We start from the raw sequence: 16,193 nt of genomic DNA on the forward strand, positions 1-16,193 counted from the left end.
ATAATCCCAAAACCAGCTCAGGGGAGGAGCTCTGAGCTGTGCATGGGTGGCAGCCTGGCCAGAGCAATCCTGATCCAAAGCCAATCCATGGAAAAGCTCCGATGCTTTCAATGGATTTTGGATCTTGGCCCACGGTTCTGGCTTCCCACCTTGTTCCCAGCTGCTGAAGCGCCTTAAAAGAGGCTAAAAATACATCAAATAGTTCTGGAACGTTATTTTTGTGTGTAAGAAACTGCTTTAGTTGCCCTGTTGGGCTGTGGGTGGTCCATGGCCATCTCTGCTGGTCCCATGGGCTGTGCCTAGGGAAACTGGGAGCCTCTGGAGTGGACACTTCCCAGTTAGCCAGTAGAGTATGGAGACAGAGGAACTGGGCAAGAAAAATGACCAGTGAGTCTCGTTGTGCTGCTGTGGATGTCAAAGGGATGGTGTGGAAAAGAAGGGAAAAAAGGTTATATTCTAAAAAAGGAAGTGTTCATTTCTTAGGAGAGAATGCACCTTCAGGAGGTGGGAATGGAGGGAAGGTGTGATGGATTGGACACGTTGTGGGTGTGGGATGGCCCTGAGCTCTCTCATCCCCCATCCTTTCCAGGGTATTTCTCTTTTTGAGTGCTGAGGGAGAGACACAAAGACTTTATTTCTCCCTGCCCAAACAAAAGGTGTCAGTAGAGGCACCAGCTTGAAAAATATGGATTTCAGTTTCAAGGAATCTGTTTAAACTGTTGTCCTGAGGAGCTGTGGCTGCCCCTGGATCCCTGGCAGTGCCCAAGGCCAGGCTGGACATTGGGGCTTGGAGCAGCCTGGGACAGTGGGAGGTGTCCCTGCCCATGGCAGGGGTGGAACTGGGTGGGCTTTAAGGTCCTTCCCAACCCAAACCAGTGTGGGATTCTCTTAATTCTATGAAATCAGTAGAGAATTCTCTGATTTCAGCAGAACTTAGGTAAGACTTCAAATTCTCTCCTGTTTTTGAGGGAGGTGAGTGATGAGCCTCTCTCTGTGCTCCTGGAGGGCTCAGTCAGGAGGGCTAAAGGGTGGGCAGTGCTTTGAAATCCAACATTTTGCTTGACCACTGCTCCATCCATTCTCCTTCTTGTGGTTTATCCATTCAGATCCTGGATGCTTTGAAGCAGGGATGAATCCCATTCTCTCTCAGCGTGGTCTCTCAGGCAGGCAGTTCCTGGTGGCAGCAGCACCAGGGATATTTTCTCGAGCCTTGTCTCAGGAAATGCTTGACAAAAGCCAGCTGCAGCAGTTCCCAGCTCGCAGCATTTCTGAATCATTTCAGCCATGGATCAGAACAAAACCCAAGGATTTGGGATAACTCTGAACTTTGGAAAAAGTTTGACTCTGCTCTAAACTTGAGCACTGGTGCTTTACTCTCTGGAATAAAAGCCGTGCCTGTGAGCATCTGTGAACTCTGCACAAGTTCAAAAACCAGAACCAGACCCACACTTTGTGGCTTCAGCCCATCTTTCATTCATTAATTTCTAAAGTATTTTATGGCTTTGGTTATCTGGCTGCTTCCTGATGCCTTTAACAGCTTCCTCAGAGCAAGTGAAGGTAATAAATTTACAATCCCCATTCGTAGGGAAGTCTTAAGCAGAGTCACTTTCTTTAAAATAAAATTTAAAAAGAGGGGGGAGTTCATCGTTTGATCTCTGGATGTCTGGCAGTTGGGAGGGAAACAATGCAAATAATGACCGTGACTGATGAAATGGAGAGGAAGAAAATCTGATAATTGGGCATGCAGGGAAATGTATGAAGTGGAAGATGCTGGATCAATCACTGGAGCTCAGTGCTGGGCTCAGGAAGGGTATTCCCAGCAGCATTCCCAGCTCGGGGCCCTGGTGGCAGCACAACTTGTTAATCATCACACCATCAGCCTGGCCAGAGTGCAGCTCCATAACTCAGCCTTTTGTGTTGCTGTGGATGCTATCGAAGCATTCCTGGAATGGTCATTTCCTTCTCGACCTCCATGGAAACAGCCATAAAACAATTCTGGAAATGTCAGGAGAAACTGCATCTAATGGTGCAGCTTTGGCCAAAGAAAACATACTTCAGTTTTGAAGCATTCCCACCAAAACACTGAAATCTTAAAGCTACTAATAGGCTGTGCATCAGTGCCTGAGCACTTTAGCATGACATTTAATAAAATGTAATTCATATCCCAGCTCTCCTGAAGTCACACCAGTCACCAAGGGATGCTGGAAGCTTTCCAGAAGAGATCAGACAAAGAGGGAAGGGCACCAGTGACGGCCGAGGTGGAGGCAGAGAGGGACCAGCTGGCTCATGTGTGCCAACAACATCACAGCAGGAAGGGCAGCAAAGGCTTCCAACCATCCCACACTCTGTAAATACCCTGGGGAAGAGCAGTTGGTGCTGTTGGTAAATGTGTCACCCAGCACATTTCACAACCAGGAAGATGGGACATCTCGGGGCGAGCCGGTGCTGACAGCAGCAGTGCCTGTCCGTGCCTTTTAGTCCTCAAATTTGGATTGTTTCTGATGCTGCCTCTTGGCAGCAGGGAAAAGGAGAAGATTCCTCATGATTTTTCATGGGTAAGTTGTCTCTTGAAAAGCAGGAGTCTGGATGGGACAATCCAGTGCTCCAGGTGAACAGTGCAGCTCCTTTTGTCCCTTACCCAAATCATTCATTGCAGTCACTGCTCAGGGGCTGAGGAGCCTCCAGTTGGATCCAGCTGGATCCAGTGCTCAGTTCTGGGGCTCCTCAGGATTTCCAGGTTTCCTTTCATTATTTCCCAGTGTGGGAGCAAGCAGGGTCATCCCTGGCCTTGTGCTGGGCTGCACAACAGGGAGAGCTGGCACGGCAAGCATGGAATCCTGGAATGCTTTGGCTTGGAACCTTAAAGCACATCCAGTTCCAATTCCCCAGAACACCTTCTGCTATCCCAGGGTGCTCCAGCCTGGCCTTGGACACTTCCAGGGATCCAGGGGCAGCCACAGCTGCTCTGGGCACCCTGTGCCAGGGCCTGCCCACCCTCCCAGGGAAGGATCCCAGCTGTTCCCAAGGCAGTGCTGGTGCCGTGGGCTGGGCTGCCCCTGCTCCAGCGTGGATGCACATCCGTAATCCAGACAACCCCCAAACGATCCCAGGAGGGAGCTCATTCCAGCACTCAGAACTTCAGTTGCTTATGGGAAGCCTATCCAAGCATATCAAACGCTTTGGGGCTGGAATTTGGCCTAGGAATCCTTCAGGATTAAGCTCTCTTTGGTCTGCTGGATGACAGCAATTCCCATTTCCAGCGAGGCTGGAATACCGGGAGAACAGGCGCCTTTGGCATTTTCAGAGATTGGAGTTGCCATCCCCAAGATTCTTGCCTGAAATCAAATTGTGCTGAGAGACAAAGAAGACAGAGCACTGAATCAAATTCCATCAGTGTTGGGCACAGCTTGGGCGAGTTTCAAGGTTTTGATGAAAGCCAAAGTGGGCTCTTTATTAGAACCAGCTCCCACATCCCAGTTTTTCAGCAGCTGTCGTGTAGATTCCTGTGTTTAGCCCAGGTTCCTTCAGTTCCTGGCTGCTCCACATTGTCTTCAACTTTTCAGCCTGGAATATTTTGTTTTGATACACAGTTTAATACCCTGTTTCACAAAGCGTGGAAAGGATTAAAAAAATTGGACGTATTTAAATATTATTTCTAATATTTAAACTCCACTTTAAAACCTTTGGAATTTCTTAAAAGATTTCTCCTTTCTTAAGCCTTTCTGCAGCTTTGAAAGCTGCCACCTATTCATGTCATTTTTCTAGTTTTATTTTGCTAATATCTTCATTTAATCGGGGCTGAGCTGAGCTAATTCTCTGTAACTGATCTGGGTATCATTTAACTCCTGTGGGTGTAAACTTTCCCCCTTAAGACAATTTTAAAATTACATTTCTAATCCTCTTATCTCTCCCCTCTATCATCCATCTTGCTTGTAGGTTTTCTGGAGAGAATGATTTAATTATGAATGAATTCTTTCCATTTGGATTTGTTTATTTTTAGGGGAGATAAGTTATCTTTCTCTCCACGAGAGACAGCAATTAAAATATTTCTAATTATAAATTTGAGAGTGGTGCAATTCCAAGGACTTTGCTGATTGTTTGCTGGGCTGGCAGGAATAGAGCTGATGGAATCGTATTGGAAAATTGATGAGCCTGTGAATTTGAACATCTTGATGAAGGGATAGCAGCAGGAAAAGTAAGAGAATTGCAGAATTTGTGGAATAAATCCCAGAGGGCCTGTGGAGAATTACCAAGCATGAGCCAAAGCAATATTGTGAGGGGCCCCACACCAAGCTTCTCCCACTTTTTCCCATTTTAAGACTTGTGGTTTTATTGGGAACTTCTCTTTAGTCCAAGAAAGGTTTTTGCTCTGTCCTCATGGATGGGGCTCCTGCTCTGGCATCTGGGAGGAAATCCCAGTTTTCCACATTCACCTGGTTTTCACAGGGAACCAACACCTCACCAGCAGCATTTGCAACCAAAAGCTCTGGAACAGAGTGGGAATCTTACTCCCAGCCTGCAGTCAGTCCAGCCCACACCGAGGCTTTCCCAGGGAAAACATTTCACTGGATGCGGCCGCTTCCCTTCAGTTTTTCCAAGTTATTTTTCAGCTGAAGACACTGTTTTTGCTGGTGCCATCATTCCATTAATTCACTGGACACATCCTGATAATCCCTCCCTTCAAAGCTTGGGAAGGCAGCAGCTGGAGCAAGGGCTGTCTAGCAAAAGGTCTTCCAAGTTTCCGAGCTGGCTTCACTTGAAAAGGAGGATAAGCACGGCTGCACTGGCATTTGGGATTTACTGCAACGCCAGTTCCGACCATCCTCTGGAAAAATAACTCCAGGATGTTTTGTCTGCTTTTGCTGATACACCTTGAGGAAAGTTTGAGCCTTTTCAAGGTGGTGATGTGTTAATCACATGGTGAAAGCCTTTAGTTATTCACGGTTTTCTTTCTCCAAAAAAAAAAAAAAAGGGAAAAAGCAGTATTTGTATTGTTAATGGAAAAGGAATTTAAACAGGAACTTCTAGGACAAACTGTCTGAAGTTCTCCTATAATCAATATTTTTTGACATAAACAAGAACCTGGAAATAATTCATATTTATAAATATGAAGCATTTTGGAACAATTTAATGATACCCAAAAGAAATCCTGGCTTTTGCTGCCCTTTGGAAGTAGCCACTTGATGGGCCCTGACTGGAATGTGCTTCCAAGGGCTGATGTGGAATTTTGCCTCTTCTCACCGCTGATTATGGATTCGTGGAATGGTTTGGGTTGGAAGTGACCTTCAGCATCATCTCATTCCGTGGGCATGGACACTTTCCACTATTACTCCACAATGTTGATGGATGAGTAGTACATTTTCATCAGATTATTGTGTGTTAACATTTTCAATTAACATGGTCCATTTGTGTCACAAATACACCGTGAGCTGCTCATGGAAGAGGTAAATATGGACAGGACTTCACCATAACTCTTCCCTTCGAGCTCAGGGATTCGGGATCACCTGGTATCCTTGGCATTTCGGGCTGGATTTTTGTGGTTCTAGTCCTTTTGTGATACAGACCCTCTTACAGCAGAGTATTTAAGCACAGACTTAAGTCTCAACTCAGCTAAACTTAACTTTACTAAACTTAACTAAAGTTACTTAAAATCTCTGCTGACCTATGCCCTGGAATACGTTCAGGAAAAATGGATTTGAGGGTTTTCGTTAAAGTTTTACCGGGTGCACGACACATTGTGTCCCGTCAGCAACTCCAGGTAATTAACATTCCTGCTAAGATTGCCTAAAATGTTCATCAGTATGGGATTCTTCAAAGGACTGCCTTTCAACCCTTGACCCTCCAGAGTATTTCTAAGGAGTTATGAGGATGGAAACGCTTAAATCATTCTGAGTTGCTCCTTCCATAGTGAAATGTGTTTGATTGATCCGAGTGTCCCTCAGAGTTTGCTTTTAGGGAGAAAGAGCATCAAAAGGGATTTTGGTGATGGAAAAAAGGTGTTGGGAAGGTTCTTTATGGTGGCTGGCTTCCAGTGGAGGAGGGAAAGGAGAGGTCTGGGAGATCTTCTGCCTCATCTGTACCTCAGGGAAGTTATTCCTGGAAGTGTCCAAGGCCAGGTTGGACGGGGTTTGGAGGTGCCCGGGATAGTGGAAGGTGTCCCTGCCCATGGCAGGGTGAAGCAGGATGAGCTTTAAGGTCCCTCCCAACCCAAACCATTCCATGATTCCATGATTCCATGATTCCATGATTCCATGATCTTACTCTCAGCAGGATTTCTGTTGCACACGGAGCATTCCCAGGGGTTGACAGACCCTTCCCTGTGGCCCCTCACGGGGAGTTAGGAGCTGTGGACACTCCACGGCACAGAATTGTCCAAAAAATAAGAACGAGCTTCTCCAGCACTTGCAGTCTCACTTTTCCCAAAGAGGGGCACTTCCATGACATCTGATGGACTCAAACACATCAAGAGCAGCAGGGTGAAATTCTGCTCTGTTTGGATAATCCCACAGCCCCGGCACAATCCAATATTTTGTTTCAGATGGCTGATTTTTTTTTCCCCTTTCCTCTGGGGCTTTCTTAAATATTGACATTAATCTGCTCAGTTGGAAGCAAACCAAGCTCCTGTATTTCTTATCCTCCCCGCTCGTCTGCACTTCGGATCTGTTTACCAAACGGCCTGGATTGCATTCCCATAAATCCCAGGATTCGGCTTTGCTGTGATATTAATTTATTGGTGCATTTTCAACATCAATTACTCTCTATCTCAACAGACATAATTCTCTCTTCAAAGCACAGAAAAAACTCTGCAGCTCTTGGCTTTCCTCATCCCCTCCCCTCCCTCTGCTCCGGCTCGGAGGCACCAGGAATGTGGATCTGAACAGCAGCAAAGACATCAGTGAGAAGGGTCCCTACTCCAGGGTTATTTTGGGTTTCCTGATGTTTTGCTGGAATGCTGGTCCAGAAGGTGACAGCAAAACCATGTTTATGTTTGTAGGAGAGGGCTTGGAATTGTGGTGGGAGCTCAAACATCTGACTGGGAGAGCAGGAGAGGCCAGCGGCTTCCAAAATGCCAAGATTTCAAACCAGTTTGAAGATTTTAAGTTGAAGGGAAACCAGCAACTCTTTTATTTGTTTTAAACCTGCACAGCAGGAATAAATACCTACAGATGTGCACATCTGCATTCCAACCCAGAGCTTCCCACTCCACCAGGCAGTGCCCATTAGGGGAAAACCATGCCAAGTGTGATTTCTTCGAATGAGAAATGGCAGAAGACAATCCTTTGAAAAAGATCATCATCCCAGATCTATTCCCCGTGTCCCAATATTGCAGGAAGAAGTAACAGGAGGGAGAAACTGCTGTAGTGAAAAAGAGTTTTAAGTGCCTTCATTTTCCTCCTTCCGTTGGAATGTAAGTGGGGCCTTGGAAATGAGAAATAACTTCTCTTTTAGTGACCTGTTTCAGACTGGAAGTGCTGTTGCAGTTCCAGAAATGCCTGTCAGCCCGACCCTGATGCAGAGGGGGAAAATGAGAAGCACATGGGGCTTTGATCCGAAATCTGACACAGTTTTCTCCTCATCCCCTGCCCTTGGAGGTGCTCAGGGTCGCTCTGCAGGCAGGAGCCTTGCAGCCTGTGCCTTCCCATCTGCTGGAAAAGTCAGAGCATTTCCCTGCTACTTTTGGCCAGAATTAATTATCATTGAACAACAATTATTATTATTGTTCCTGTTTTTTTCACTCAACATCTCAGAAGTTTTCAGTTCTTGGAAACAAAATGAGAAAGTCCCAATTTTCCTTTTTTTTCCTAACAACCCAAATCCCTTCCTCACATGGGGAGTGAGACCTGCAAGTGCTCTGAGGGGATTCCAGAGGCAGAAAAAAGCCCCACATTTTTCTCACGTGCTTTTTTTTCCCCAGTTGCCCAATCAGCCCAACCAGAGCTGGATCCCATGAAAGGATGGAAAGCTATTATTTGCAGCCCACCACCCCTTTGAGATTTATCCCTGTGCAGCTGCCACAGGAATTCCAGCCTCCCTTTTAGTCTAATTTTTCCCTAATTACCCCCCTATTTCAATACCTATTTTCTCCCTAGTCCTGTATATTCTATTTTATATATATTTATATTTCTCTATCATTCATTTAAATTCCCCTATTTTGTCCAATACTTATTCTTCAGTAGGTTATTCATTCCAGTGGAAAGGGAGTGATTTTTCTGCAGTCCCTTTCCATTGGGATACCTTTCCATCTTGCCACACTAAACTGCAGCACAGATGTTAAGCACATTTCACTGTGCAGTCAGCGTGTGCATATTTTTAACATAACTTGTCTTGAAAATATTTATTCAAGCCAAGACAACAGAAAATTAGAGTAATTTGATTGCTCAGGCTTAAGGAATAGATTACTACTGTTCCAGATGTAAGGAACAACAGACTATTTGCTCTCTCCAGGCTGAAAAAAACCCTTTTGGCTCCTGATTCCAACCATATTTGCTATTATGTTCCCAGTAAATCTTTTAAAAATTGAACACTTTCAAAGATTTTCACGTCCAACTTTTGCCAGGCAGCGTTAGGAGAACTCCACCCCCAAATCAGCTCGTTAGGCAGGGGTTCAAAATGGGCTGTGCTCCAAGGGGGCAATTACAAAGCACGGTTATAAATCATCCTTGCTGTGGAATCAGGGTGCCAGATATCTCTGGAGCTCACTTGGGGCTTGGACCGTGCAGGGTTTTCAGCAGTCCGTGCTGATTTAATTCAAAAATGAGGCATTTGGCACAAAAATTGCATGATCTGGTTTGCAGGTTGGTTTATTTCCCTCTTCTCATCTTGAACTACATCTTTTTTGTTTAGATTTGCAGTTATCACTCCAATTTTGGATTTGTTTTTATTGGGTATTTTCCCCTCTCTTTGTGTGCCTTACCTGCAATTACCAGTTTTATACTGGTTCTTTGTATCACTCACCGTGTTTCTGAATTTGGAGAAACGTGCAATGGGAAAGCAAGATGGAAACACTGATTTGCCTTCCCAGAATTTAAAATACATATTCCCAACAGCTTGTGTTAGTAAGGGATTGTACAACCACTTTTCAAAGGATTGTGGGGCTGTGGAAGGATATTTTAAGGTGAATTTCTCTTCATGTGAGAGCTGCTTACACAAAACCAGGGTCACAACTCCTCAAGCCAGATGATGGGCAGATATTTTTGCTGAAATTACCATTTTGCTGTGGTCTCATCTCTATTTCCCCCCCCCCCCCCAAGTACCGTTTGCCTTTATTTTGGGGGGTATTTGCCATTTTTACCACTCTCCAAGACACAAAGTCAGTCATTAGTAAAGAAAGAATTAAGGTGGAAGGTCACATATTGTTAAAGAAAGGATCATTCTCAAGCTGTCTCTGGTGTTCCCTCCAAACTCTGTGCTGATCCTTTCTCCATGGGCTGCTCTGTTTATTTGGCAGATTATTTTTCAAGAATTAGCTTTCTCTCTTTTTTTTTTTCCCCCCAAGTCTCTGTAGGGTTTTCCAGAGCCTGCACCATGCAACTTAATGCATTCTTCATTACAGATCCCCCCTCTCTGTGCCACCAGCTGACTCTGCTCTGGAAAAGAGGCAGAAAACCTTTGCTCCAGTGTCTGCTTTTACTTAAGGAATTTTCTAGTTCAAGGTGAATATGAGCACGAGGAAATAGCCAATAATTGCTCTTGTACAACAATAATTGTTCTTGTACAGCAGCTCCCTGGGTTTGAAACGATTTCCTCAAATCCATCCTTCTTTTCTGTATTCTGGGCAGCAAAGAATGCTGGATTTTCTGCAGTAATTCCAGATACTTCTCCTGTCAGAGCTGAGTGAAGGAGTCACTCAGTGAAGTAAAGCACCAATTCTGATCCCTTTTGGACAAACCCTGGGCCTCCCTTAGCCCAGGGTGTAACTTATGGTCCAACCACTGGGCACCTTAAAGCCAGGTTTAGTGAAGAACAGCCCTTTGAATCACAGCTCCCTCAATCTGAGGCAATGAAGGCAAAATCTTTAAATGGATAAATGCATTTGGGCTACAGCTCCAGGGCTGGGGAGCTCTGGTAGCTCTGTGTGTCCTCTGGCAGCTGAAGTCTGGTTGAGCTGTCTGAAGGGCAGAGCTCCTTCTGATGCCATGAAGATTTTTGCCCTTTCCTTTATACCCCTGTTATACCTTTTACAACTTCTGTATTCCTAGTGCTTTTTTGCCTACATTCTTGGACTTGTTTGTCAAGCTAAGAGACAAAACATTTTAGAAGCTTCGTAGCCAGAGATCAGTGTGCCCCAGAGCCCAAGGTCCTCTCCAGAACACATTCTGTAAACCAAGATAGAACCATCCAGGGGAAGGTTCCTTGGGGAGGGGGGCTCACTTGAGCCTCTCATTGAGGAATCTTTGATGGATATGCTAATTAGTAAAACCTATAATGTTACACCCAATGTTGGGGAAGGGGTCAGAGGTGGAGACAGAAGACGAAGACAGAGATAGACTCGGTGGGGTACATCTCGATGCATATGACCTGGACGTGTGCACCTAAGGATCCTTAAAATAAATACCAAGGTAAAATCCCTTTTCCCCTTCTAACCGTGTGTGACTCCTGATTTTAAGACCAGGAAAGGGCATCACTTCATTCTCATCCTTCTACCTTTTGAGGAATACAGAAGTTTGTGTATAAAAGGTCCTTAGGGGCTGAGTTTCTGCTTCAATCCCAGCACCTTGAGTCATTTTCCACGTAATAACTGGGATGGAGCAGAGCACCCTCGGAAAGGGAACTCGAGCCCCGCTGCTAAATGTGACCTGACAGCCCAGTGAAAACAAAAGTCTTCATTTTCCTCATTTGTCTGCTTTGTAAGCAGCCAGAAACTGCGCTGAGTGCTCTTGTTAGATCTCCAGGAGAAATCCTGGGATTCTAAAGTTGCTGAGTACACACGAGCGGTGCCACGGTGTCCTCGCCCCGTGCCAAAGCAAATCCTGGAGCTGAGCAATTCTTCTGCTCTTTGCGTGAGGGGGAACGTTTGGTCCTGCTGCTGCAGGAGCTCAGAATCTCTGCAGGGGCCTGCAGTTTATCAAGGTGCCACCAAGCCAACTCCGTGGCCTTGGATTTCATTTCATTCCATTCCATTTTGTTCCCCACAAAGTCCAGAGTGGGGTCAGCCCCTCTGGCTTGTGCCCTGGGTCAGCGGGTGCTGCTGGGTTTTGCTCTCGTGGTTCTTGTGTCTCTTAGGTCAAGCAGGAGGTTCTTGATTTGCCAGAAAATTCCCAGCCAAGAGTCAGTCAAAGTCCTGGTTCTTGCCCACGCCACCAGCCCAGATCACTCTGAATTCCATCAATCCTGGCCTTATTTCATGTCCCAGTCTGCCAAGCTCCCGGCTATTTCAGTCCATAAACCTCGGTGAGGTGGCTCTGGTGGCTGCCGAGCCCCTCTCCCGAGCTGTGTAAATAAACATTCCATTTAATTAAATCCTGGAGCCTGCTGAAGTGGCCTGCAGCAGATGAAAGGGGCTGCAGCCTGTCAGCCCGTGATGGTTTGGAAGGGCTTTCAAACATTTCTGCGCCTTTCTTTGCTTTTACTTTGCTGGCTTTATTTTCCTTGCTTGTAGCTTGTAGAGCAGTTGTGAGCTAATGGCTTTGTGAGGCACTTCTGCTGCACTTGTGGGGCTCTCAGAAGTGCTCAGCATTTCCTAATTCGGTGGCAGCTTTTCTGGAGGCTTCAATGGGAGCAGCAGCGAGCCCAAGTGCCTCTTGAAAAACCACACTGCTTTCCCTGGAGTTCTGTTTGACTCTTCACAGAGTGAAGGCAGCAGCCTCGTAAGTGATAATTGAAACTGCTACAATTCCAGCACATTCCTCAGTGTCTGCTTGATCCCAGTGCCAGCAGACACTCCTTTCCATGGGGCTGTGCTCAGGGTGGGGGACACACAAATACTAATTTGTTGTTCAGAGTTAATTGCTAAGGAGAAATCCCTACTTTGAACATCCCTGGGGAAATTCCTCTTTTCTCTTGCTGTCTGTTGGTTTTGCTCCAAGTTTAACCACTCAGGGCAGGGAATCTCCTGGCCTCTCTCCAGCCTGGCTCGTTCCCATCCCAGTGACACTCAGTACCACTGGGAAGTACATGAGAAGCTGATCCCACCACGCTGCTCTCTGCTGACTTCCAAGGGTTATGAAGTATTTTTGTATTTATTTATTTGGAATGTAAACCCACCTGCACTGCTTTCCATAAATACAAGCCAAGGTCGCCAGGACTCCTGTGTCTGCAGCTCAGTGTTTATCCATTGGAGCAGAGAGCAGCTTCTCCAGGCTTGGCACAGAGTCAGGGAGAATGGCACTCAGGGAGCCAAATCCTGAAAGTTGGGGCACTCCTGGATTTGTGCTTGTTGGTCAGAAGTCCCTCGACCACAGTGGGAGCCCTCCCAGAACTGGGAAGCACCACGTGGATATGGATGGGAGCTCCTGTGGAAGAGCTGGTGGCACTGCACCCAGAGCTGGCGAGGTGGCCCTGGCCCCACGAGGTCACCTGTGCTCATGTCTGGAGGTTGGCCAGGAAAAGGAATCAGCTTTTTGTTCTGAGGAAGCAGCAGTGTCTGTGGGGTGCTGCTGTTCGTGTGCCACGGTGTGGAAATGCAACGAGTAGAGAGCTTTGCTTTTCCTCTGCCACACTTACAGAGCCTTAGATACACAGGGAAAGCTCTTGGAAGGGGCAGATGGAGCCTGGAAAATTTGCTGGTGCCTCATCCCATTCCCCATTTCCATCTCCTCCTGTTCCTGGGAAGTAAGAATTCATCTGTGGGCTGATACAAAGCGGGTAAGATACAAAGGTGTCAGGCTCATCTCTGATTCCACTTCTCAAAGTGTGTTACTTGTTTAAACACAGTAAAATGTTCAGAGGAGTTTGGGTTCTTTCTTGTAAGGTGACACTGGGATGGGCAGTGTGCAGGGATCACAGGGGACTGGTCTTGCTGGCACAGAGAGCAGCTCTGTCACCTCATGTTGCTCACTTCCAGACTGGCCTCTCGGATTCACACACCCCCCTGCAAAAATTACTCCTCACTTACACCCCTGTGCTCAGCTTTGCATTAGTATAAAACTGCCCAAATAGATTTACTAATTAATTCCATCCTGGAAGGGGATAGCAGAGGTTCTGCTCATCTCTAACAATAAATAACATTTATTGCTTTGGATATGACACTGCAGGTGACTAAAACTCCAGGCTGACTCTGTCTTTGGAGGGCTCAGGTAGAACTGGATAAAGTTTGGTGCAATAACTCCTCTTTCAAAACCAATTTTAGCTTGAAGGAGCAGCAGCAAAGCCATGATGAATAAAACCTCCACGCTCTCTGCACCAGTCTTGCAATTAAAATGCACTTTGTCAGTAGTCAGAGCTTCTGGGCACAGGAGATGCTTCTCAGTGAACACTGGGAATTATCACAGGGGAGATGTTTGGGATGTGCTGTCACATCCCAGATCCTTTATCCCAGCCCCAAACCTGGCTCTGCTTGGCTGTGTGTGCACTGTGTCTGTGGGAATGTGTTTGGGTAGGGATCAAATGCTCCCAAAGCACGAAGGCACTAATGCAAGGAAACCAAAATCACAGGGCAAGGTTTGCTCCGTGGTTTGGAGGGAACCACATCTCTGGAGAATTCCCACCTTCAGCATTCCCAGCCCAGGCATTCCAAACAGGAACCAATTTGCTGAGAAATGGGGTAAAAAAAGACACTTTGCATGATTGATATTTGCAATTTGTCTACATTTGCACTGAGAGATGGGATGTGCTTTGGACCATCCCAGTGGCCTTAGATGTGGCAGGAATAATTTGATCCTTTTAGTCAGGATATTCCTCTCTGTGGAATCCAGTCCTGGATTATTCACATCTCTTTGTGAATATGCCTCCTACTAGAGGTATTTTTTACCCTGCCTTTGGTATAAATTGAGAATATTTATGACAGGCTGTGGACTCTTTATCCCTGGAAGTGTCCAAGGCCAGGTTGGATGGAGTTTGGAGCAACCTGGGATAGTGGAAGGTGTCCCTGCCCACAGCAGGGGGCGAAAAAAATCAGAGTATTCCAGACAGATTTGGTTTAAAAGGGACCTAAAGCTCATCCCATTGCACCCCCAATGTCCAGCCTGGCCTTGGACACTTCCAGGCATCCAGGGGTGGCCCCAGCTTCTCTGGGAAAACCATGCCAGGGCCTCCCCACCCTCACAGGGAAGGATTTCTCCCTAACTTCTAATTTAAACCTGCTCTCTTCTAAATCTCTTCTCTTACACCCCTCCTGAGGCTCTAATAGCTAATTTTTTAAAAGATTATTGTAATACCCCAGTCTGTTATCCCTGGCCTTATAGAAACACTGTGGATACCAGCAGCACACAAACCCCTTGTCAGAGTCAATTCATTTGGGAATTTGGGTGAGATAATACACGACTTGGCAGTGCTGTGCTTCAGGAGGATTAAAAAAATGCAAAAACCTGAAACAGCATCCAAAATCATTAATTGGTGCTGGATTTTCCATGTATCTCAGTAAAATCTGGATTAGGTTCAAATATTCCTCGAACATCCACGTGTTAAACAGTGGAAAGATTTGAGTCTTTTAATGCCACAGGGGAAGGAGTTTGGTTACTTCAGCACTTTAATTTAAATTAAACAGGTGGTAGATTGTGATATTTGAGTAGAATCCTGAACATGATAAAGGAATTGCCAGAATAAAAAATGCATATTTCCAACATATTTCTCCTATCAGCGATGGGGTGTTTAGACTTTGTGCAATCAGTGCCCTGCATCTCTCAGGCAGGAATCCTCCTCCCAAAAATCCTCCCTCAAAAGATCAGAACTGCACTTGGGAATGGTCTCCCTCCATCCTTCATCCTGCAGGATTTTCTTTGTTTTGGTAAAATGGGATCTTACACATGATGGTGAGTGGGGCAAAGCAGAGGCTGAAGCTCCTGGCAGCGTGGGGAAAGGACCTGGGAATGAACTTTAGGATACTTGAAAAGCTAAACAGCATTAAAATCTGGCTTGACCACAAGGAGTGGTTTGGGAACTCATCACAGATGAGTGGAGAAAAGCTGGAGGAGCAGTCTGTAAATATTCCCTGCGAAATGAGTGAGAATTCTCCAGGCCATTCCACCATCTCCATTTCCCGGTGTCATGTTTGCTTCAGAGCCTTCAAGGAGAAGCTGTGTTTTCCTTGCCCTGTAAATAGTCCATACAAAATATTCCTGGATGGTCCTGGAGCTGAGTGATGGGAGTGAAGCAGCAGTGGAATGGAGCCCTGTAATGACTGTGGGAGCATTTGAACTCAGCACCATCCCTAGGCTGGGCTTACTTTGGCAGCTGCTTGCTCTGCTCACCTGCTGAGCTTGAGATTGCTGCACTCCTTTGGCCTGGAGAACAAGGATTGGGAGCAGCCACACAAATCCCTGGTACTGCTGTGGGCTTTGCTCCTGGGAGGGAGAACAGGGGGTCCCCTGGAACTTCATAAACCCTGGTACTGCTGTGGGCTTTGCTCTGGGGAGAGAGAACAGGGGGTCCCCTGGAACTTCATAAACCCTGGAAGTGCTGTGGGCTTTGCTCTGGGGAGAGAGAACAGGGGGTCCCCTGGAACTTCATAAACCCTGGAAGTGCTGTGGGCTTTGCTCTGGGGAGAGAGAACAGGGGGTCCCCTAGAACTTCATAAACCCTGGAAGTGCTGTGGGCTTTGCTCTGGGGAGAGAGAACAGGGGGTCCCCTAGAACTTCATAAACCCTGGAAGTGCTGTGGGCTTTGCTCTGGGGAGAGAGAACAGGGGGTCCCCTAGAACTTCATAAACCCTGGAAGTGCTGTGGGCTTTGCTCTGGGGAGAGAGAACAGGGGGTCCCCTAGAACTTCATAAACCCTGGAAGTGCTGTGGGCTTTGCTCTGGGGAGAGAGAACAGGGGGTCCCCTAGAACTTCATAAACCCTGGAAGTGCTGTGGGCTTTGCTGCTCCTGGGAGAGAGAACAGGGGGTCCCCTAGAACTTCATAAACCCTGACACTGCTGTGGGCTTTGCTCTGGGGGGAGAGAACTGGGGGTCCCCTGGAACTTCATCTGGATGTGCTGCTGTACTCAGTGTGTTTATTTGGATTGCCTTGCCTTCCAGAGGGAGCCTATATCCATTTCCAGCCTAACGAGTTCCTTAAAGCATGGCAGTTGCCACGGCTTTGAAACCTAATCCCT

General features: G+C 46.6%; 1 protein-coding gene across 2 annotated transcripts in view; it reads left to right on the plus strand.

Annotated features, from left to right (window-relative positions):
• The window catches only part of ROR1 (receptor tyrosine kinase like orphan receptor 1), a 147,620-nt gene that overhangs the window by 73,809 nt on the left and 57,618 nt on the right, over window positions 1–16,193 (plus strand). The window contains exon 1 of one of the 2 annotated variants that reach the window (XM_069023614.1): window positions 8,722–8,795. The exons of the other annotated variant lie outside the window; for it this stretch is intronic. Within the exon in view, the coding sequence (XP_068879715.1) occupies window positions 8,780–8,795 (16 nt within the window). The 5' untranslated portion in view covers window positions 8,722–8,779. Of the gene's footprint in view, window positions 1–8,721; window positions 8,796–16,193 lie in introns of those variants that run through there. 2 annotated transcript variants of the gene reach the window in all.

This window comes from Aphelocoma coerulescens, chromosome 8, assembly GCF_041296385.1.
Source record: "Aphelocoma coerulescens isolate FSJ_1873_10779 chromosome 8, UR_Acoe_1.0, whole genome shotgun sequence".
Lineage (NCBI taxonomy): Eukaryota > Metazoa > Chordata > Aves > Passeriformes > Corvidae > Aphelocoma > Aphelocoma coerulescens.